Here is a 22,320-nt window from a genome sequence, read left to right on the forward strand (position 1 = left end):
GTTGGTTGGAGAGATTTATCCACAATTTAATTTGATCCAGATTTGGTACTGTTCCATCAGGCTTCTAATCCAAGAGTTCATTGTGTTCAGGCTTCTAGGAATGAATCCGGAATTGAGGGGTGTTAAAATGTTTTCATTTTTTTTTCAATTGCCTAATATATGTACTTCCTACTTTGCCCCCCTCGTCAATTTGGAAGCCCACATGTTCTGGCAGAAGCTGGTGACCTCCGCTAGCACCAGGAGCACGAGAATAGCGACGGGCCCGTGGTAGACGAGGTAACGGCAGGTGACGAAGACGAAGAGCGTGGCGAGATGGTGGCCGATGAAGAGGACGTCGGTGGGGTAGAAGATGAGATAGTGGACGTGATCCATGAGGAAATAGGCAATGCTGTAATCCAATACGAGACTTTGCAGCGGCGTGTTGGAGGAGTGGAAATCCGGGGCCGGGTCGGAGAGAATAGCGCGGGCGGCGAGGAATACTGCGGGGGTGCCGTGAGCTAGGGAGATAGCGCAACTTGAAGCTTCAGGGCGGAGCTTGGAGGCCCAGGTGCGGAAGATGATTGAATAGGCGATGAGGTAGAGGAGCAAATAGCCGGCGAAGAAGAGAGGAAGGGGATTGGATGTTAGCGGAAATTGATGGTCCATGATTTTGGGGGAAACTGAAAATTAGGGGAATCCAATTGGGAATATGAGTTGAAGGATGGTGAAAAGATGCAGAAAGTCAGTAGATAATGGGGCAACGTTTGTAGAAGGGGGGAAAATCAGTAGCTTCTATTGAATGATTCAGGGTGATAATAGTAAAATGCTCCCATATCTGGAGCCGGAAATCGAGACATGAAATGAATTAGCACCTCCTGCTTCTGATTTGGTTTCAGCCCATACCTGGAGTGAACAGGTCGGGCCCGAACATTAACAACGGGCTTTCCTTGGAATACCCCATGATCTTGAACAGCCAAATAGACCATGATATAGGCTCATTTATGGACATATCAGCCTACTTGAACAGGCCCTAAATATGGAGCATATAAACATCTACAAAAGAAATAATGCTAAGTTGCAAGAACAATCCAGAAAGAAACAAGTGTGAAGGTTTGAATTGAATGAAGTGAATCAGCCTACAAGAAACAAGGGGGGCCCACTCCCGCAGATAAAAACACTTCCCGCTACAAGACAAAACTAGATACAAAAACAACTATACTATCCCATAAATAAAATAAAATAAAATAAAATAAACAAGAAAGCAAAAAAAAGAGTAGGTCATTTGAAATGATGCCATCAATGGTGCTGGTGGGTGGTAGCGTGCGTCTTTATTGTTACTTGTACTGTAGCATAGTATTTTCTTCATGTATTTATACTGTGTACACATATATATATATATATATGGATCCCTGTTTGTTTCAGATAGTAATATAATATTGTGAAAGGAGAGAGTGAGAGTCAAGAATCCAGAGAGAATCTTGTGGTGGAAATAGTATAGTTTTAAGAGAAGGGAGACATGCCCAATTTCATCCCAACAGTTATGCTTCTTGTTCCTCCAAGTATTGGCACCAGATCCTAAAGGTGTTTCTCCCCCCCCCCCCTCTCTCTCTATATCTCTTTCTCTCTCTTATTCCCTTTCCCTTTCCCTTTCATTGTATATATCTAACTATGTGGATATTATTACAAAGGTGTTTTTGTTTCTTGACAAAAAAAAGTTGCTGTCTTTATTGAGGGTTTGTGATTGATTCATCTTCATCTAGATATGTCAAATTTCATTTATTGTGTTGTATGTTTGAATCACGAATGGTTGCTGGTGTTGTGTTGGTTAAATTAAGGGCATCTCCAACCATCCCGAAAATCCCAAATTTGCAGCTGAAAACACACCAAAACCCATCCCAAAATGTCTCTTTTTTTTGCGTTTTTGAACACTGTAGCAAACGCAAATTATTTCTGATTATTGCAAATAAATCCCTCTTGTTGTGTATTTTCGAATAGAGGAAGGAGATATACCTGATTTATGGAGAAGGAAGAACTTATTTGTTGAAGAAGATGAACCAGAAACATTTAAGATGCCTTTTTTTAGGTTTTTATTTGTAGGTGGTCAAATAAAAGTAAAGCCTATTGAATGAATTTGATTGGAAATGGCGCATATTTATTTTGGAGATTAGAAATCGGAGTTTGGCGTAATTTAAAATTTTTATACTACTACTATTTAACTAATAATGTGGGCAGTGGGCGCATATTTTTATAAGTTGTCACATATTTCTAATTATTTGAAATTCATTTCACAATAAGTAGTACTCCTACTAATTATTTTTTTAAATAATATTCGATTATATATAACATGATTTAATACTATAAGTAAATAAATCAAATAAATTATTGATAATGTTGTGGGGTTAATGTGTAAGTTAGATAAATATGTAGGTAAGATTGAAAGAGTAAAAAAAGTAGTGAACATGAAATATTTTTTTGTTTGAGTTTAGTGTAAATGGTTGGAGTAAAATTATTGTTTGATGTGACATATACTGAAAAATGGGTTTGAGTTTGGTGTAAATGGTTATAGATGATCTTAGTAAAGTTATTTACTTTTTCATTTTCTTGGTAAAGATTTGATTTTTATTTTACTAGACAAACAAACCACCTGAGATATGGGTGTATGTGGGCCCAGAATTCGAGCAGTGTGTATCTGCTCAAAGTTGCATATATTGTTTTGGGACATTTTGTGTTTTGGGTCTGTTTGTTCTTTTTCAGCACTATGGAGTATGTTTTATTTCATGTACTGCAGTATTAGTATTTTTTTCTATTCCTATTTATAACCTTGCCTTCCCTCTCTATTTTTATGGAATTTTGGTTTATAATGTTTAGTTAAGTGCTCCTAATGGTTTCTTGATTTGTTTTGGTGTTGATCCGTTTCTGAAACCAATCATATGCTACAAGAGAAAGAAGGGTGCTTTAGTTGGTATTCTGTTGTTGTTAGGTGATAACTTCAATTTATTGCATGTTATAATTGCACATTGAAAGATCACCAACTTCTCCATTAAATACATTGATTTTTATTTTGTTTTGAGATGGGCATAGTTGAGGGATTAGTTATAATGCTCGCTTTAGTGATGATGTTATGTACTAATTTTGAAGCTGCACGAATTTTAGAATGAGAATATAACTGAATGAGGCTGAAAATAAGATGACAACAATGGTAGCTCTCGTACAGGATCGAGTTTAGCTTAGTTCGATATGTCACTTGTAAATCTTCTCATGGCAGTCGTCTTAGATGGACCTCTCTCTGATATAATAAGGACCGAATTTAGCTTCCTGCCTGAAAGACATCATGCTGTGCTGAGTTTTGTTCGATTTCTTTCTTTATATGCGATGTTCGGTAAGAGTTTCATCGTGTTAGAGATACTGGTTGAATGGCTAGGAATGAAATGCTGATGGAATTCATATGGTATTAGGGGTTAAGTTTTGGCTTTAAGTTGGAATTCACATTAACACAAATAGTTTCCTAGAGTCCATATTTAGTCTTTTTGGTCCTTAGGAAAGACCCTATAAATTTAGAAGAAACAAAAATAAAGAGTTTGATGAAACAAAAGATGAAAAGAGCATACTCCATTTCCTATTTACTCCATAAGGTTTATGTATATTGTGTGTAAATTTTTAGTTTCCTCACATATATTTGTTGTTTAGAAAAGAGGTATAAAGACTCCCCCTTTTCTCTTTCTTTTTGCTCGGAGTGTTGGGCATTGTTTCGTTATGCATTGATCTCGAGTATGTGCCATGTTCTTCGATGTCATTAGTGTTATCGTATGCTCAAGATCACTCATTTCATCTCCTCAAGCAGCTAAAAATGAATCCTTAAAGGTCTTTGGTTATGCATCTGGCTTCAGCTACTTCCTAATCTAATGGCTGTATGACTTCGAAACTTGTTCAACGTTAAACGAGCAACACCTCCGCTGCCTCCTTGTTTTGATTGTTTTCGTTGCGCAGAATATGCAAGAGCACCATTTCTCCCAAGCAATATCCAAAAACCTCAATTTTGAAGTGGAACCTCATCCCCAACGAGGCCAGGAACTGAAGTACATCGACTTTCAACTACAGGATCAACACTCTTCCTCGACTGAATCAACCAGTTTTTCACGCAAGGAGTTCACCGCCATGGGGAAGGCTAGTCCCCAAGATCAGTGTGCTTCTTCTGACTCCGGTAATGAATTTGATCTCATGATTAGCTCCTTATCCTAACCCTTGAAATGCAATGGTTAATAGCGTTGTTGGTGCAGTTCACGATGAGAGCTATGGTAAGCACGGACAAGAAATGAAGGGGGGTTTGTTCCTTGGCCATCCCGAGCTCTCCATCAACACGCCACACGCTGAGATGACCCAACCGATTGTAAGTCGTTGCTGCCTCAATACCAGTGATGATAATGTTGATGTTTGTTAGTTTGATTAGATATGATTTGGTCCAAAAAATTCCACATCAGGTGCAGTTCCCGTATGCCTACACCGACCCCTACTTCACCGGAATGTTTACGCCCTATGGCCCCCATAACATCGTGAGTAATAGTATTAGTTGTCATTGTCGTGTTCTACATATCACGTTTCGTCTCGCTGTGCTTATATTTTCTTGTTCATATACAACCGCAGATGATGGCCGATGCTGCTGCCTCCGGGCGCGTTCCGCTCCCCGGTGATATTCCCGAGGACGGCCCGAAATACGTCAATGCGAAACAGTACCATGGTATACTTAGGAGGAGACAGACTCGAGCTAAGCTGGAGGCACAAAACAAACTCGTCAAAACACGCAAAGTAAGTTCTCGAACATGATTTATTTTTGAACGAAAACACATGAATCTTGATGGTAATTACACAATACATACAAAAATGTTTCACCAATGTATCAAATTGGTCAAAAAGTTTTAAGTTTACATAAATCATAATAAAAAGTTTCAATAGTCTTTAAAGTTAATTAACTTGTATACTAATTTGAAACATTTTGTATGTACGTGTAATTATCCCGAATTTTTGATGAAGTAGAGATATAATGTATGATATGATGAATGCAGCCGTATCTGCACGAGTCTCGTCATCAGCACGCGCTGAATAGAGTGAGGGGAACCGGGGGTCGGTTTCTGAGCACCAAGAAGCAGCAGGCGGAGGGCAGTGCTGGCGCGGACGCGTTCCATTTCGGGTACGGGGAAGGTGCCGATGGGGCCGGTGGCGACACTATGTTGCAGCAGTCTGATGGCAGGTTTACGAACATGGCGTACAATGGGAACCGTCGCTATGCTTCGATAGTCCGGTGAGGTGTGGCGGAAGGCGCCGCTCCCGACCGGCTGGGCAATTCATCCTTGGCTTTGTTACTATTGAGGTTTATCCTCTGCTATTCTCCTACAGAATGTGAGCTTTGTACTAATATTCTCTGCCTAATACATTAAATCCTACACACATTTGGATCTTTTTGAACTTAAACTCCAAACACTCTCTTTCTAAGCTTTGAGGTTGTGCTGTTGTGCTTCCTTTTCATCTCTCTTTAGATGTGTGTACAGTTGAACTCATTTTTTTTAGCATGATGAAGGAATTCTTCAATAGAGAATCTGTTGGATTTTTAGTATGAACCGAATTTCAATTAAATCAACTTAGATTAGATTTTTTTTCAAGTGAAAATCTAATAACAGACTTTTAAAAGTTGAAATATGGAGTAATATTATTCTCATCACATAATTCTAATATTATTTTATAATTGTTGTTTTAGTTGAATTAAAAAGCTTTTTTATCCCTATTCGACCTTAAAACACTACATGCAAAACTGTACTTTTATAGGATATAGTTGTAATATTAAGATTTTTTTATTTCAACTTGAATGATCGTTTACACATAAAAACATGACTCCTAATTATATACGCCTACATTTGTTTGGTAGTAGCAAATAAAGCTAATTGATGGTGGATGTAATACGACGCTTATACTTATGTTATATGCGAACAATTCTCATATAACATTTTTCTAGTATATTAATCCAATATAAAAAAATAGAATGATTTATGCCAAACAGCATAGAATAAATTGAAAAAAATTACTAGGGGCAAAGTTCACCTCATTAGATTGTATTTATAGAGAGGGGTACAACGATGAACATTATACAGTATAGGGATCAAAGTGCAATTTCCGCAAATTCTCCTATCCAATTCCACTCCAATCTCCCCATATCCCCAAATTGGCCCCGCAAAATCAATAGAATTCCAGTAATACCCTTCACATTCCCCCTTCTTTGCTCTCTCCCGACTTCCCAGTTTATTTTTGAATCCATTACTGCAACAAAAACACACACACTGCAGCGTGTTTGTGCGTGAAAAAATTGTACGGACTAGCTATGGAGGTTGGCGCGCACAACAGCCCTCGCACTGTCGAAGAGGTCTTCAGAGATTTCAAGGGCAGGCGTATCGGCTTGATCAAAGCTCTCACCACCGGTATGTTTTTGGCTCATTTGTTGCATTTCGTGTCTCAATTATGTCATATCGTTGCTTTAATTGGCTATTTCGGATTGTCTCGAGCTTTTCTATGCCCCTTTTCGAGATTTAGGGTTTCTGGTCTAATTTGGGGGTTTCTGATACTCTAGCTTTCCGATGTAATTTTCGAGCTTTAGTTTTTTTTTCTGTTTGTTTGGTTTGTAACGCTTTCAGTCTTACTGAATTTGGGTTTTTTTTTGTTTTTTTTACAATTTCAGATGTTGAAGAATTTTTTCAACGGTGCGATCCTGGTGAGTAATTGGAGCTGTGTGGTTAATTTGAGTGGTTTAGTATGGTATTTTTTCGATGAAATTGTAGTTTGTTTGCTTATTTGGTGGATAAATTTCCTTTCTTTTGTGTGTATAGGGGTAATTACACCATTCATACAAAATGTTATAACGATGTTTCAAATTAGTACAAAAAGTTTTAAGTTTACATATGTCATACAAAAAGTTTGATTAGTGTTCCAAATTAATACATTTCATTTAATTAACTTTGACACTGTTAGTTTCTTAACTATGCTTCATCTTATTCACCTGTTGATAAAAAAAAAATTAGGGTTCTACTGCAATATATCGATGTGAAGAGGAAGAAGGTAAACTGTGTAAAAATCAAATCAATTTTTTGCAATTTAAGAAACTGTTGAAGATGTTCCATCGACTTCTACTCTCTATTCTCCCCATGATGTATACTGTGTTGGAATATATTAAAAATGAGTTTGAAAGGTTACCAAAACTACGAATCAAAATTTTGAGTTGGAATACTCTCAAATCTAAACAATGAATCCAAAATTTGATTCGAAATACTCTCAAATCAAAACTACGTATTGAAATTCATCTTTTATTTTGTTCTGAAATATAATAATATTTCAAAGCTCACCAAAATATTTAGACAAGAGTCAAAGTAAGTTTACCTTTCAATTTAGAAACAGAAGTAATCTTGATTTTTTGGAATGATCAATTGCTGTGCAGCCCGTGGCAGTTCACTTTTATGGGTAAGACTTTATTTCTTTTACTTGTACTGATATGTTAGATGTAGTTAAGAAACTAACGGTGTTAAAGTTAATTAAATGGAATGTATTAATTTGAACACTAATTAAATTTTTATGTATGATATATGTAAACTTTTGTATAAATTTGAAACATTGGTATAACATTTTGTATGTATGGTGTATTTACCCCGTGTGTATACGACAGTGCACGTTGACATCAGCTTATCAAAAATCTATGGTTGAGCATTTTATGATATTGGTTTGGGGATCTGATAATTACTTTGTTGTCATGAGATAATATGCGAGGGAAATCATTTGCACAATTGAGCAATAGTATAGTACTATATATTTGACTTTAGTTACATACCTACATGTGTAAGTTTTTTTCACACATTTTTTACTTGAAAGGACAAGTTCTCGCTTGTAACGGTTTTTAAAAAATGTGACTTTTCTTAAAATGCCCTCTCAGCTGTATTTGAATCCAAGCCATGGATGGCTAACTGGTAGATAGTTCTACTGTATTTTTCAATTATCCATGTATCCAAAGACCGAACTTTTTGCTGCAGTCATCCTAATATTGTCTCTTATATTATAAAATCTGAACAGTCGGTTTACTGCAGTTATCCTAATGCTTGTTTTTTGGCATAGCACAGCTTATATTTGGTATCTGCACATGGCCCACACTCGCTAGTCCAAAAATTATGTTTCTTTGTGGAAGCGTTATAAAATTTCATGTAATCTTTAATTATATTTGTGCTGTCGGATCTTGAAAATTTTACAGAGAAGGAGAATCTATGCCTTTACGGATTTCCCACCGAGCAGTGGGAAGTTAATCTGCCTGCTGAGGAGGTGCCTCCGGAGCTACCGGAACCAGCTTTAGGTATTAACTTTGCCAGAGATGGCATGCAAGAGAAAGACTGGTTGGCTCTAGTTGCTGTCCACAGCGATGCATGGCTACTTTCTGTTGCTTTCTATTTTGGTGCGCGATTTGGTTTTGATAAAGCTGACAGGTAACCTAATTTGTAAATTATGAATGCTTTAGTATATCCCTATAAAACAAACACTATATTCCTTTTTGTTTCATCAATGTGTTCTTTTCTTCTGACATATTTGTGAGGCTTGGTATTATTTAAAGGAAAGTCGCTTCATTTATGCTGGTATATGACTTGATATTATAATGAAATTAATTTTGCATTACGAATACCTACTAGGTGCTTGTCTCCGAATGCTGATGATTTGAAGAATTATATGTATTCTTTCCTCTACTCACGTGGCTGTCCTCTTTTTATGTGTAACTTTTCAATTGAACTTTATCATAAGCATTCATTATAATTGAAACTCTTTGGCAGTTGGTTGTGTTACTGAACTTACACCGTCGATTTTCTAATGGGGATTGCAGTATATAAGAGTTCTGTTTGATGTTGTTAATGTGCCATTCTTTTGAACAAGAGGTTCGAAGTGATGTTTAGGTAACATCTACCCAGTTTTGGGTTATACAAAGTTCATTTATATCTTCCGTAAGATTTCCTCACTCTTGCTACTTGAGTACCACTTTTGCTATTCGAAAACAGAATTAGGACTTGCTTGAAAATTTTAAACTTGTTTGCCTTTTATATTTAGTTTTTCTCCCCATGGTTTCTGGACGCAGGAAACGCCTATTCAATATGATAAACGACCTTCCTACAATTTTTGAAGTTGTGACTGGGGCTTCGAAGACACAATTCAAGGATAAGTCGTCTGTTACAACTCCAGGTGTAACCAAAGCTAAGCCAAAAATGGTAAAATTCTTTACCTAATTGTTCATGAAGACTTGGATATTAGTAGTACGTTTTAATTATTACTATCTAGCTTTGGCATTAGTAGAAGATAAGCAGTGCTATACAAAGTGGTAAATGAAATGATGGTTCCTTTATCAAATTGTTCCATTTGTCTTGCAAGCCAACCCATGCCTTGTTCAAGTTCATATGATTGAAAGTATTTTTCATTCCGAATGACAGGAAAAATTGCCCAAGCCCCCCACCAAGGACGAGGGCGAGGCATTGGATGAAGAGGAGGAGGAGGAGGAGGATGAAGAGGAGCACGGTGACACCTTGTGTGGAGCATGTGGAGAAAACTACGCACACGATGAGTTCTGGATCTGCTGTGACATATGCGAGAGATGGTTCCATGGGAAATGCGTGAAGATAACTCCTGCTAGGGCTGAGCACATCAAGCAGTACAAATGCCCATCATGTTCGAATAAAAGAGCGCGGCCTTGATGAGGTGTTGGTGTAATCAGGGCTCTGCTGCTAACCATCTAGTTGTTGTCCCCTTGTGTGAAGAAGAAGCATCTATGTGTGAGCAGCACTATTTAATCTGTCAGTCGTGTTTGTAAGGATAGTTAGCTACTCTTGCCTCTGTTTCTTTTAGATGTAAAAGGTCGTTGTAGAGGGTTTGTAAGCTTGAAAACATATGCATTCTGCTGTCATTAACATTTATTTATCCAATTTACGTTTCTTGCAACCTAATTCTCTCTCTATCTCTCTGCCTTCTTCTCTTGCTATTTGATCATTAGGTAATTAAGAGACAATATTTGGGTTTAAATTTAATGAATATTCGGTGCCGAACTTGTAAAATGGGGACGAATATTCCGAATTTTGTGTTGTATTGTCGTTGTTTGAAGAAGAATAATCAAGAACCTTCCCGTTGTAGACTCTCTCTCCCCCACCACCGCTAATTAAACAGGTGGCGTAACCTAATTGTTCCACGTAACTTCACTGGTAAACTAACCTTCCATCTCAATTAATTGGGAAGAAACAAATACTACTATGAATAACATTGTGAAAATATCAAAATACATTGGGAAAATTGATAAAATAATGATGCATATAAATCTGAAAAGCAACCTTAATTCACACGATATCACATAATCTTTTACTTTTTCAGACATATATATATAGGGTTGCGTTAAAGATAGAATCATTCTTAAGTGTAGAACCTAGAACTCTACATATTTTATTCATTGGATGAGGAAAAAATGACGGTCAAGATTAAAAATCATACATATTAGACTATGTTTTCACGACATTCCGGACTCAACATGTGAAAAAACTCACATGTTGATGGAAGAATGAATGAAACGAAGAAGAGTCCATGCATGCTTTATTTTTTCACTTCTCTGCATTCACCCATTAATAATAGTTTTGGTTGTAATGGGAAGTTGATGGGAAGTTGCTGTGCAAATCAACACCATTGGATTAAAAGATCTAACGACCTCCGTTTGGCATTTGTTCTACGTTTAAGAATGGTTCTACGTTTAAGAATGATTCTATCTTGATCACAATCCTATATATATATATATATAAAAGTAGACAAATGTTAAACATGACCATTTAGTGTATCTTTAATTCTCTGACCCTTGTACTAATAAAAGAAGCAGTCCACAATTGCTTGCAAACTCTTTTTGGGTTGGATTCTGTACACTGTTTAGGCTCATAACCATAATTAGCAGAGCAATCATCCACCGTCATAAGAAAGATTGAGGAAGACGATCCCTTTCTTTTTAAACACGCACGCACACACACACACACACACACATATATACAGAGAAGTGGTGTTGAAAGAAGAGGAAAAATGGGGAGTAATAATGAAGAAGCGGTGGAGTTTGTGGAGGCTGAGGATGCTAACGGCAACGGGGATTGGCATGGGAACATGAGGATGAGGCTGGGAGATCCATCAAAGGTACCAAATATTCATTAAAAATGGGAAATTAAAGAAAGATGGGATTTTTCTTGGTTTTGATTGTGAATTATGATGGTGGGGTTTTGGAGTAGAAAGTGGCTCAGACGAAGCAGATGTTGTCCAAACAAGCACTGCAGACCAGAGAGATCTTGTCCAAGCAGGCACTCAAGATTGCCAAACAGGCTGAAGAGCATGAAAGATTCATTAACAAGGTATATTTATATGTTTAGAAAATCTCTTCCATCAGTGTGTGTTTGTGTAGTTGATATGGGTATTTGATTGTGTATTTAGGAGGAAAATAGATTATGTCTTAGCAGTGCACTAGCTCTAATTGTATTGCTTATACAGGATATACAATAATCCTCCTTCCGTCCATTACTAATAGTAAGAGTTTTATTACAAAATTGGTAAAGTAAGAGGGTTATTACGATTGGAGTTTTGTTTGTGGAGAATGAGGTACATTTCATTAGATAGAGAAATTTACCAAAAATAAAATGTGACTAATTTTTTATGGATACTTGTATGATCATCTCAACTGTTCAAGTACTTAATCATAATGTTTTATCTATCTATTGGAGACGAATCAGAATTGAAAAACAAGACTATTGGTTGTGGATGGAGTAGTACAGCTGTATGAAGTTCCATTGGGTTTGACGGATACTTGTATGATCATCTAAACTGTTTAATTACTCAATCATAGTATGTTTTATTGATCTAATCTATTACACAAAGTAGACTCCCATTAGAATTTTAGGTAGATTATGATGCTTGAAGTGAACAAGGGGTGATGATTGTGGTGGTGGCAGGTGACACACTTGATAGGTGTTCTTGGCTTTGGAGGCTTTTGCTTTGTCTTGGGAGCAAGTGAGTAGATACACTCTTGTCTTTAACGAATTTTGCTGATATCTTTGATAAATTGGTGTCATCATCGTCTATGTTTTTTTGTTGTCTAGGGCCACAGGATGTTCGTTACTTGTACTGTTTGTTCTACGTGATATTTGTGCCCCTTCGATGGATATATTACAGATACAAGAAATGGCACTATTATCTTTTGGTAAGTTTCTTGACTTTGATTTTGGTCTTTTAAGCTGAAGAAACTATTTGAGGGGGATAGTCATATTTTTTGGTTTAGAGTTTACTTACACTAGCAGTAGAGAAATTTACAAATGATAATGCAATAATCGTAGTGCAGGCTTAATCCTGTTGTACCGTGTGAACTGATTTTCTCCGAGTTTAAATTTCTGGTGGCCTACCTGTCTTGTATAGTTTCTGTAATGTTCATTTTAGTCTCAAAAGAATGATTGGATGCCAAAATTCAGACTCATTCAACATCTTTTAACGCAGGATTTTTGTTACTACGCCAATACAATCTTCTTGATTATGCTGCTGTTTTGTCCAAGGAACGAGAAGCTTTTCATGGTTTGCTTCTCGTTTGCAGAGGTAAGCAGTCTGGGCAGTGCCTACTTCTCTATCTTGATGACATCAGTTCTTATGCCTTTTTTCTTTTGTGTTCGTATAATCCTGGGTGCAGGGGCCATTGGCATGGGCATTGATTGTGTGGCGTTGTAGCTTAGTTTTCAATTCCGTGGACAAAATCGTAAGCGTCTTCATACATCTTTTGCCAGGTACGAGAGCCCCAGTTTCCGTTTCTTTAAATTAACTCTAGTGTCTCTGTTCTATCATTTATGGAGCACTTGATTCATTATCAAAAGTTGAGTTATTTTCATGCTTATGCTCAGTTGTATGGTTATTAGTTTCCAATGCTTTTGTGGCCTTCGTGTTTGTATCTATAAATAAGCACCTGAAAAGGTTTAGGGTTTACGAGTTTTTCATACTTCACTTAAGCTAGATTTTCTTCAGTACGATCGAACATATAAAACATGAAGTGTTTGCTCCTAATGTAGTCAATGCTGATATTGCTTTCAGGATTAGTTTTCTTCACAATAAGATGGTGGGATCCTGTGTTCCTTGAAGCCATGCGCCCGGACGGCTCCACTAGTAGGCCATCGTGGCCTCACACTGAGAGCAAATCGTATCTCTGGACTTGGCTTTTCTTTGTTCCGTTAGCTGTTTATATCGTTTGGCAGATTCTCTATTTTCTCATCGTAGATGTCCTGCGCCGGCAAAGACTACTCCGAGACCCAGAAGTCATGACTTCATACAGGTCTCCCATCTTCTCTTCGCCTTTTCATTCCTTCCGTTTTTCGTTTACTTGGTTGGGATTTTGAGTCTTCTAATTTCGAATGTCACCAGAGAACTTTCGAAAAAAGCACAGAAAGCCAACAACTTGTGGTGGCGCTTTAGTGGACTGCTCGGTGATCAGAACCGCTTGTTCATGTATATTCTGCTCCAGGCTATGTTCACTGTGGCAACCACCGCACTCACGGTCCCTATATTCTTGTGGTACGAACTGCACGTGACGTTCCAGTTGCTCAAGATCTCTGCATCTGTATGGAATGGAGGCAACTTCTTGCTGGAAGTGATGCCAAGGCAGGTCGTTATGAAAGAGCGAAAGAAAGTAGAGATGCAACCCCTCGACACTCCGATGGGTCAACCAGCATCCGATGATTCTACCGGTGGAGCAACTAGTCAATCTCATGTAGTAGAATCCCAGTAGCATATGCCCTTGATTAAATTCATTCCTGCAGACTTTTCCTTGTTTCAGTAGTATAGTTGGAGAAAATACTTGGTTGTATAATGAAACAATGATGGTTGTTTGATACCCTTTCATCTATTAAAATGTTCTTGAAAATTTCCTAATTTCATACATAATTGATGATATAGAAATCAAATCTTTGTTTGGAGCAGAACTACCAGGAATGTTCTTCATGCAATCTGAGAGCCTTGTGTAGTAAAGCAGTAGCTGAGTCAACGTGGCTCTGAGAATCTCCATACCACACAAGAAGTTGCTGAAAGACGTAATGACGTCGCTGTGCATTAGCTCTATCGCGGCTTTCCATCTGCTCGCGAAGTCCTTTACTATAGGCTCGACCTCTGCCACGCTGATCGGGTGCCTCGGACCCAAGCTCGGGTCCTCACCTGCAAACACAAGGACAGATCAAACACATTTTTCGACAAAAGCATGATGAATTGGAGAATATTGAACACAACATACAGGCTCTAGTTTTGACAAACTTGATCAGGTTGCTGAAGTGTTCCTGTAGTAGCTCCTCCTGCAAAAAACCTTTTAATCATCCCAAGAGAAACTTAAACAATAGGCGAAAAATAGTCTTGATAATGGACGAGACGAATATTAATACAAAATTAATAAAGTAAGAGAGAAAAATGTGATTGAAGTATTGTTAGTGAAAAATGAAACTCACCTAATTAGGAAAACTTACCATAAATAGATATAGACTAATTTTGGTGGACAAACCAAAATGGATAAATATGACAGATTTTTTCGTGGACGGAGGTAGTATTTGTTTCTCATTTTTGTTGTTTGAGATCATTTTTGGCTTCTATAGATAGATTTTTCAAACAGTAAAAGCAAAGAAGAGACTAGATGAGATCGGTTAGACTTCACAAGATGTATATCATTTCTCAGTTACCACATAAATGGCTGTATTGCTCTTGAGCAGCTCTTCGAGGTGCATATGGATTCTACCCCCCTCGGGACCAGCTTCCTGAAAGATAAACAACGATGTTTAGAACTAACATGATGGTTACATACTGTTTACAGACAAATAATTATTCTGTCAAATATGTGGAACTGACCTGACAGATATGGACATTGTTGTGTGATCATCTATTAATGTGTAATAATTTCGGATAAGAAATTTGGTAAAATGTTCTGATCAACATCTTGTAACAGAACTTTACCTTGAGTACAGAAATTGTCATGTCATAGTTATTTATGACGAACACGGTCTGTTGCTTTGGTTTCTGGAACAATGCAGCAAGCTTGACAAGAAAATCATCTGCAGCCAGCCACAGTCTTTCCAAGTTGTGTTCAAGCTGACAAGATTTTCCCAAACCAGCACAAATTGAGGTTTAATTGTCAATGCATATGATGTCAAGGATTGTGAATTTAAAGATATAAGGTTTTCGCAGTCCGGCACAAATTTTATGAACTTCTTACCTGACAGTCTCCATAGTCAACATTAAGCTGAATCAGAGATGCAGTGAATTCTGCATAGCGTCTCATGACATAATGAGGGCGAACATCGTCTTCCCACAATGTCCGGATATTGGCATTGCGTAGGCTGCTGAGGTGCATGTCAAATACCATCTTAAATCGCGGCCACAGAGAGATGTTAACCTATGCGGGTAGATGCGAGCACAAACCAGGCCCATAGAGTGAGATATGGAAATTCTATCCATTATGTTGGGACCTTGGCACTAGTTGAATGGGTGAATTTGCTTGCGCGTACCTTATCCAAGTGCGAATCTAGACACGGTAGTCGCTTCCGAGACATTATAAGCTGATGAAAAAATATAAGTAATTCAGAAGCTATAGACTAATGAAGTGCAAAACACAAACATACATCATATACCTATATATAGATGCATTTGAAATTCCAAATTTAGAACTTTAAAACATGTATACATAATTGGTGTACAACTTTGGAAGTTAGGGATACAAAATTCAAAATATACAATATAATATTTTCACCTCATTCTGCTACCTGATTCTGGTGTATAATGCGAATCATGAGCATCAGACCAATTGCATCATAAAAATTTGGTAGAACTGTATTCAGGTGTTCACCAATTACTGTAAAGGGGCCTGACAATTTAACAAATGTAATGGCTCAGTATCTTATAATTTAAACCATTTCTGTTATTTCAAATAATATCTGTATATAGAAAACGCATGTGTTAGTTGAACTAGAACTTTCCAGACTATTGTTATTGGAAACTTTTAAGATGATGAACTATAGATACCTGCAAATATGTCATAAAACATAGGCTGTTCTCTGAAGAATTCATCGCAGAAAAGATATCTGAAAGATAGAACCAGGTAATTCAATACACCAAAGAGGAATACAAGTTTTCCGATTTGATTAAATTAAAATACTAAATCAGATAAAGTAGTATGGTAGTACTCGGAAGCAGCAGTATCCATAAGCAGCTTATGCAAGCTCCTGAATAGGACTTCATAAGGATACTTTTTAGAGCTAGCTTCAGCAATATGAGGAATCAATGCAGGATCATCAATTTCCTGTGTAAGAGAAGAATCGAAAGATTGGATGCTATGCACGATAAGACTCTACAACGCCAGCATATTTGACGTATACGGAGAATGGCTGAGACAGCATCCAGCCAACCAGAGCCTGAACTACAGGTGGATCATTATCGATAGAGCAGATTATCATGCTGTTCATGTTAAAGCAGCTGGTCTTTTATGTACCATCTCACTAGCAGTTGTACAAGTTAAAATCTCCTTCTATCTCATCCAAAGTCGTTCTTAGCTTATTTTACATTAAATTGCAGTCGAGGTTAAAGTGCTCATATTACATTTTGTGTTCATTAAATAACTAGATAAGACACAACAGAGAGGAACATGGCAAAATGACAGAAAGAGGTAATGAAATTAAAATGTAAATAACATTAGTGAGACATGGCTATTTGAGCATCAAAGAAACAAATTACGACAAGGACACAGCATATCCACACCTTAAGAATCTTTATCCTATCTCCCAAAGCAAAAACAGCAGACCGGTTCTTTAAAGGTTCCCCTCTAGAGAATAGACTAGTACTTCTGGTTTCAACACCAATCAAATCAGCAGCTGTTGCTATGTCCAGTTGCAACTTCTCTAATGCATGAATATAACCTTGGATGTTCGTACCTAAAACCTGTGAAACAGACATAGTACTTGCATGAATAAGGATATGATTTCTCAAAAAGTAAGATTGGTATAAAGGATGCCTGTGATAATACTAGCCCAAAAAGGTCATCATCAGGCAAGATAAATCACTTACAAATTTGGCACCTCATTCGCAGTGAAGTAAGATATTGGATGGAGTATTGCAGTTGAAGAGTACCATAGGTCTAAGTCTAATAATCTCCTAGAACCAGAGTACAAACTGAAGATGGGTGTTACTGCCTTGGAATGTTTATCAAGGTGACCTTACATTGGAAATATGAGAAATTGGAGACAAAAGGTAACATAAACTAACTTTGAGTATGCAGAAGTTGGTATTATAGCCCATTGAATGATGAAGGCCTCTTGTTTTTCTATATTCTTTTCTAATATGGTGGTTAGAGGAGGATGTACTGTATACACGCCCCAGGGTGGGTGACTATACTAGGAGTTAACAGAGAAAACTAAAAACAATGACACCAAATAAGTTTGCAGAATGGGACAAGGGAAAATGATGATCACTTGCACAAGAATAAACTTAAACAATCGATTCAAGAAAACAACTACTAATATTCAGAAGGTAGGTGATGTTCATCATTTAACTATTAAGCTACAGCTGTGAATTATTAAGGGCGATTTACCTTATTCATTGTGTCAATGTATGCAGCACGGATGTCAATATATACCTCTTTGTTGTGCTCCTTGAGAAACATTATTACATATCTGCATGTGTACTAAAAGAATGATAGGTTGTATCTCAAGTTTTATTTACAAAACTGTGAACTCATGATAACAAAATAGATATATGTACTTATTAAAAATATGATAGGGCCATGAGCACATCACCCACTACTCCTGTAACATCCCAAAAAAGGGGTTAGACAAATTTACTATTTTAAGAAGAAGAGAATCATCATATTGGAATTAATCCATAAAAAAAGTTTGAAATTAACAATTGATTTATATTACTATAAATGGCTTATATCTTATTGGTATGGAATGCTAAATTAGTATTAGTACATTTAAGAATAATTAGAGAATTAAATGGATAAGTTTTACTAAATTGTAAAAACTATCGTGTGCTATTAAGAAGTTAAAAAGAGAATGGGTTTAAAACTATAGAATATTCAAAAGAGTTGAATTCCATGTATTTCTATTCTGTGGTGCAATAACTATGTTGAATAAACATTTCTCCCTAATTCGCAGTTGGAGAGAAATATATTGAGTTTTGGCGATGGAGATAATTTTATCTCCACTGTGATGAAGGGATGGAATACTCTAGATCTAAATAAATAAAAATATATTAATTTCTAATGGTGCCACATATTAAAGAAATGGATATTAAAATAAATAGATACTAGTAAAATTTGTGGAGACGTGTTAAAAAATTTGAAGAAAAGCAAATGGTAATAGAATAATCTAGAATATTTAAGAAAAGTAACAAACTAATAACTTAAAGAGTCAAGGCTTAAAGTGGTCCTAAACATATGACGATTTTATGATTTTGATCATAAACATTATCTTTTGAATTGTTTGGTCCCGAATAAATAAAAATGGACCGGATTTAGTCCATTTTTTATAGAACTGTTTATTTTTAACGGTCAACGCAAATTAAATGACATTTGACTAGATGGAAACCACCGGATCTTAAATTTCGATGCTCCCTCGGTATCCATCTCCGCCCTCAAAAGCCGCATCGAAGCCCTAACCTCCATCCCTTCCGGCCTCCAGCTCCTCCTTAACAATTCCCATATCCTCGATGGTGACCCTAATCATCAGCCAATCCGGCCGGAAGTCCCAATTTTCTGAAACCCTAATTTGCGATTCCAGTATCGAATTAGAGCAAGATCGAGGCTTTACTCGATGCCGTTTGGATGGATTTGGGAAGTTTCCTGTTGTGGTGAATTTGTTGCTTAGGCTCAGGGGAGGGAAAGGGGGTTCGAGTCGTTGCTGAGAGTGGCAGTGACGAAGGCGGGGCAGAAGAAAACGAACAATTTTGATACTTGTGAGTGGGCGGAGGCTGCGGCATGTGAATGCCGAGAAGAAGCTGGAGGAGTGGAGGGCAGAGGCGGAGGAGAGGAAGTTGGCCGTTAAAAATAAACGGTTCCGTAAAAAATGGACCAAATCCGGTCCATTTTTGTTTGTTCGGGACCAAACAATTCAAAAGATAATGTTCAGGACCAAAATCGTAAAATCGTCATATGTTTAGGACCACTTTTAGCCTCTACTCTAACTTAAAATAAGATCTGTCTGGATGATTTAGAGATTTATCATCTCCTATTTATTCCTCTTTTTGGACAACAATTGAGAGAAGATCGCAAGTCTCCTCCCATATTTCACCTTAACCAATTTTCTTCAAAGATTTAAAATTTTAAAATGTCAAATAGTTGAACCAATTCTTAATTTCCGATAACTCTAGAGAATTGTAAAATCTTGTTTGATCGATCAGTCTCATAGTGGATGTTACAACTCCATACTCTGGAAAAAGATTGTGAAATGCTTATCATACCAAAATAAGCATGCTAAAGCTCCTAGTAGTTTTAACCGCAAGAGAAAATCCTCAAGCAATCAGGAAAGTTTACAAAATTGTTAAGATAATTGATAATTTAGCAAGGATATGGGTTTAAAAATAGTTGGAAAAAAACATCACAAATCGAAAACTTACTTGTAATTCAGAAGAACACTTTGTTGAAGGATTTGAACATTAGTCTTGGGCCTCCGCAGTGCGTTTAGCTTCTGAATGATGAAGTTAAATACCTTTTGGAAGGGGCAGAATTTTTTTTTTAAAAAAAATTAGAGAGCCTCGTAAATTTAAATCAACTAATCAAGTACCTATTATAATTAGAACATTAACATTGGGCCTCCAGCCTATTATATACAAAGCTGCTATAGGGGAGCATAATTTGTGAATGACCATGCAGAAAGTGCAATTATGAAGAAAGGCGGTTGTGAATATCTCAAAACTTTTGGCAATCACCAAACCCGGAGGAACAAGAAATGGAAAGTAGAACTTTCATGATAAATAAAAAAAGAGAACACAATGTGTCATTATTTAGTGAATGTACCTTAGAAACTGCTTTTTGGTGAAGCTTCTCAACTTCAGGCTGAACATTAGTTATCACTTTGGAAGTCTTCAACATGGCATCACTTCCAACAAACTGTAGCTTCCTACTAAGAATCTCAAGCGTTTTCAAGTATTCCTCATTCACCTGTAGATATTTATTGAGACTTTAGTTAGTAACTAGCTGTGACATATTAAAATGTCGGCATGTTATATGGTTTTGGAGATAAAATATATAATAAATTAAAGAGGCTTGAAGGAGCTGCACTAACAAAAACCCGAAGTACCTCTCCGTCGACTATTATTTCTATCATCCTTGGTGGCACAATGATGTCCTCGACAAATTTAGACAGTTTTGATTCAGCTGCCTGATAAGTTGCACAAACAAGAACTTAATGGCATCTGCTATAAGAGCACAAGGTATCAAATCATCCATACAAAACCTTGTGAAAACATGTTGCACCTTTATGAAAAAATGTACAGGATTGTTAAGGGATTTTTTAGTCTGGGAAATAAAGAATATTAGGCCAACCCTTTTAACATGTTCCTTCTGAGTCAATTATGTTTTCAGTTTCATTTAAATTTAGAATTTGCAAGTGAAAAGGTTTAGAAAGTGTCAGTTTTACAATACAGGTCAAATAAAAGGAGATTCCAATGAAGAAAAAAAAGGTCTTGTTATGCACTGTTTATATTACCTTGCGATTCTTCAGCTTTAGCCCCATATCCAAAGACCTTTCTTGAAGAACCTTTATATCTGAACTTATTGAACCTATCTCAGCCTACAAAAAAGATGGTATAAACCATATGTCTCTTGTGCACCATCTAAGTATAAGACTATACAGAATCCTAGGTAACACATACGATCCAGTAAAATGAGAAACAAATGGATAGTGATTGAATATGAGAGTCGTACCTGAAATCCACTTAAAAGCTTCTCCATTTGCAATAGGATGGTATTACAATCATGAATTTGATCATGAAGTGAGATTAGATTGTCACTATCTTTGATATAATCCTGACATCGGCCAAACAAGAATCAGAACAAGGAAAGCTGGAACGAGTATTGAACACAGTGTATAGATATCACATTTCAAGAAGATGCCACACACCAATCCACCACTATGTGAACTTCCAAGAACTTACAAATTTACTTGCATTTTACAGACCAATCTCCATAATTCACAGTAAGAAAGAAGCTTCATAATGGTCACAAGAACAAGTATGCCTCTGTAACAAAGTGAAAAATGAATCAGTAGGGAGTGTTCAATCAGAACCTGAATAGAGTCGAGCTCTATCCGCCTTAGATTGTGCTCGACATCCTTGGTGTAATTTCGCGAAGATGTGCCTTTCAACAATATCATGGTGACTACCTTCAGTTCCAAACAAAAGAACCCAAGCCACATAAACATTTGGGACCAGATTATGCGTATCATGAAGAAACAGATTATGTGAACACATACATTATCAGTTTTATAATCTTGTAGCTCTTCCTCCAGCCCCTCCAGTGCCACATCATCATCACTAACAAAAATTTTGGAACAATAAAAATGCTAGTTATACCAGCTCAAATTTATAATCAGAGAATTTTGAACCTGGCTGCATCATCTTCCAGTGTCAATTCGCCAACAACCAACCCCAAATCCACCACACTTTTCGATCCATTATTTGCCTCAACCTATGCACATCGATATCGCGGCATGCAAATGCCAAACAATGTAGAAATTACGAGAATTGCAGATGCGATATGATCAAATCACACAATGTATCGAAAATGTACGTGGTTTCACATATTTAACTAGTGAATAATGCAGCTGTATAGTTAATTAATTATAGCATCGACAAAAACGAAAGAGATGGAATTAAGCGTTCACGAATTGATCTGAAATCACCTCAGTCATGTCGCTGAAACGTGTTGCTTGTGGACAATCAACTGACCAAATGGATTGAAATACACAAGCTGGAGCAGTATGAATTGAATTGAAATGATCTCAAGATTCGGATCAGACTACGCATTTTGGTTGATCTTTGTCATTGTGGGATGAAAATGGTGCTATTTTTGGTTATCTTTCTAAGACGATGAAAGCGGAGTTGCATAATCTAGAATTATTTATTCACTTCAGAGTTATTAATTTATAAGCATTTTCAATTTGTATTTCATATTTAATTAATAAGATAATTGTCTAATAAATGAAACTATTTTATTAATTGGGTAATTTGCCTGTATATTCCTGAACTTCTCGTAAATTAGTGAACTATTGA

The 22,320-nt window shown here is 36.8% G+C and overlaps 5 protein-coding genes across 9 annotated transcripts; 3 read left to right on the forward strand and 2 right to left on the reverse strand.

The window, feature by feature from the left end:
* LOC121800018 (TLC domain-containing protein At5g14285-like) lies at positions 1 to 1,148 on the reverse strand. Its single transcript, XM_042199558.1, has one exon. The coding sequence runs from the start codon at positions 643 to 645 to the stop codon at positions 169 to 171; it is 477 nt and encodes a 158-aa protein (XP_042055492.1). The 5' UTR covers positions 646 to 1,148; the 3' UTR covers positions 1 to 168.
* Positions 1,149 to 1,411: 263 nt separating this feature from the next.
* Positions 1,412 to 5,509, forward strand: LOC121800017 (nuclear transcription factor Y subunit A-3-like). Of its 2 annotated transcripts, XM_042199556.1 has the most exons (7): positions 1,427 to 1,560; positions 3,821 to 3,887; positions 3,967 to 4,180; positions 4,257 to 4,366; positions 4,458 to 4,529; positions 4,621 to 4,782; positions 5,040 to 5,509. In XM_042199556.1, the coding sequence occupies exons 2-7, from the start codon at positions 3,882 to 3,884 to the stop codon at positions 5,277 to 5,279; spliced, it is 804 nt and encodes a 267-aa protein (XP_042055490.1). In that variant the 5' UTR covers positions 1,427 to 1,560; positions 3,821 to 3,881; the 3' UTR covers positions 5,280 to 5,509. The 2 variants fall into 2 exon arrangements, with proteins under 2 accessions (XP_042055491.1, XP_042055490.1); XM_042199557.1 differs by lacking the exon at positions 3,821 to 3,887 and having other exon boundaries at positions 1,412 to 1,560.
* Positions 5,510 to 6,216: 707 nt separating this feature from the next.
* On the forward strand, positions 6,217 to 9,980 carry LOC121800020 (PHD finger protein ALFIN-LIKE 4-like). The gene is made up of 5 exons (XM_042199559.1): positions 6,217 to 6,443; positions 6,701 to 6,733; positions 8,255 to 8,483; positions 9,122 to 9,251; positions 9,471 to 9,980. Exons 1-5 carry the CDS (start codon positions 6,347 to 6,349, stop codon positions 9,729 to 9,731), a joined length of 750 nt encoding a protein of 249 aa, XP_042055493.1. The 5' UTR covers positions 6,217 to 6,346; the 3' UTR covers positions 9,732 to 9,980.
* An 879-nt stretch (positions 9,981 to 10,859) lies between these two features.
* On the forward strand, positions 10,860 to 13,953 carry LOC121800023 (glycerophosphocholine acyltransferase 1-like). The gene is made up of 8 exons (XM_042199566.1): positions 10,860 to 11,193; positions 11,286 to 11,405; positions 12,000 to 12,057; positions 12,147 to 12,247; positions 12,538 to 12,633; positions 12,725 to 12,818; positions 13,120 to 13,357; positions 13,447 to 13,953. The coding sequence occupies exons 1-8, from the start codon at positions 11,086 to 11,088 to the stop codon at positions 13,808 to 13,810; spliced, it is 1,179 nt and encodes a 392-aa protein (XP_042055500.1). The 5' UTR covers positions 10,860 to 11,085; the 3' UTR covers positions 13,811 to 13,953.
* On the reverse strand, positions 13,889 to 22,148 carry LOC121800022 (vacuolar protein sorting-associated protein 52 A-like). 4 transcript variants are annotated; one of them, XR_006050418.1, is made up of 21 exons: positions 21,951 to 22,148; positions 21,654 to 21,736; positions 21,522 to 21,582; positions 21,336 to 21,431; positions 20,975 to 21,076; positions 20,757 to 20,840; positions 20,349 to 20,429; positions 20,066 to 20,209; positions 19,666 to 19,757; positions 17,642 to 17,723; positions 16,813 to 16,992; positions 16,242 to 16,357; positions 16,081 to 16,139; positions 15,822 to 15,922; positions 15,567 to 15,617; positions 15,275 to 15,454; positions 15,016 to 15,150; positions 14,911 to 14,941; positions 14,745 to 14,819; positions 14,309 to 14,366; positions 14,150 to 14,232 (listed from the first exon to the last, which is right to left on the reverse strand). XR_006050418.1 is itself a non-coding variant. In XM_042199564.1 (20 exons), exons 1-20 carry the CDS (start codon positions 21,957 to 21,959, stop codon positions 13,928 to 13,930), a joined length of 2,073 nt encoding a protein of 690 aa, XP_042055498.1. In that variant the 5' UTR covers positions 21,960 to 22,148; the 3' UTR covers positions 13,889 to 13,927. The 4 variants fall into 4 exon arrangements, 3 of the variants coding, with proteins under 3 accessions (XP_042055498.1, XP_042055496.1, XP_042055499.1); XM_042199564.1 differs by lacking the exon at positions 14,911 to 14,941 and having other exon boundaries at positions 13,889 to 14,232; positions 19,666 to 19,736; XM_042199562.1 differs by lacking the exon at positions 14,911 to 14,941 and having other exon boundaries at positions 13,889 to 14,232.
* Between the last annotated feature and the right edge of the window lie 172 nt (positions 22,149 to 22,320).

This window comes from Salvia splendens, chromosome 4, assembly GCF_004379255.2.
Source record: "Salvia splendens isolate huo1 chromosome 4, SspV2, whole genome shotgun sequence".
In the NCBI taxonomy this organism is placed as follows: Eukaryota; Viridiplantae; Streptophyta; class Magnoliopsida; order Lamiales; family Lamiaceae; genus Salvia; species Salvia splendens.

What these genes read in the sequence shown, in the direction of transcription:
- LOC121800018 (XM_042199558.1), bottom strand. Translation starts at nt 645, where the DNA reads ATGGACCATCAATTTCCGCTAACATCCAATCCCCTTCCTCTCTTCTTC.
- LOC121800022 (XM_042199562.1), bottom strand. An exon ending in ACATTGACACAATGAATAAG is followed by an intron (nt 16,993 to 17,641) that starts GTAAATCGCCCT and finishes TCTGTTTCACAG; the next exon opens with GTTTTAGGTACGAACATCCA. An exon ending in ATAGGATAAAGATTCTTAAG is followed by an intron (nt 16,358 to 16,812) that starts GTGTGGATATGC and finishes TCTCTTACACAG; the next exon opens with GAAATTGATGATCCTGCATT.
- LOC121800020 (XM_042199559.1), top strand. Translation starts at nt 6,347, where the DNA reads ATGGAGGTTGGCGCGCACAACAGCCCTCGCACTGTCGAAGAGGTCTTC. An exon ending in GATCAAAGCTCTCACCACCG is followed by an intron (nt 6,444 to 6,700) that starts GTATGTTTTTGG and finishes TTACAATTTCAG; the next exon opens with ATGTTGAAGAATTTTTTCAA. An exon ending in TTTTCAACGGTGCGATCCTG is followed by an intron (nt 6,734 to 8,254) that starts GTGAGTAATTGG and finishes AAAATTTTACAG; the next exon opens with AGAAGGAGAATCTATGCCTT.
- LOC121800017 (XM_042199556.1), top strand. An exon ending in GTGTGCTTCTTCTGACTCCG is followed by an intron (nt 4,181 to 4,256) that starts GTAATGAATTTG and finishes TTGTTGGTGCAG; the next exon opens with TTCACGATGAGAGCTATGGT. An exon ending in CCTATGGCCCCCATAACATC is followed by an intron (nt 4,530 to 4,620) that starts GTGAGTAATAGT and finishes ATACAACCGCAG; the next exon opens with ATGATGGCCGATGCTGCTGC.
- LOC121800023 (XM_042199566.1), top strand. Translation starts at nt 11,086, where the DNA reads ATGGGGAGTAATAATGAAGAAGCGGTGGAGTTTGTGGAGGCTGAGGAT. An exon ending in AATGGCACTATTATCTTTTG is followed by an intron (nt 12,248 to 12,537) that starts GTAAGTTTCTTG and finishes CTTTTAACGCAG; the next exon opens with GATTTTTGTTACTACGCCAA. An exon ending in CTTCATACATCTTTTGCCAG is followed by an intron (nt 12,819 to 13,119) that starts GTACGAGAGCCC and finishes TATTGCTTTCAG; the next exon opens with GATTAGTTTTCTTCACAATA.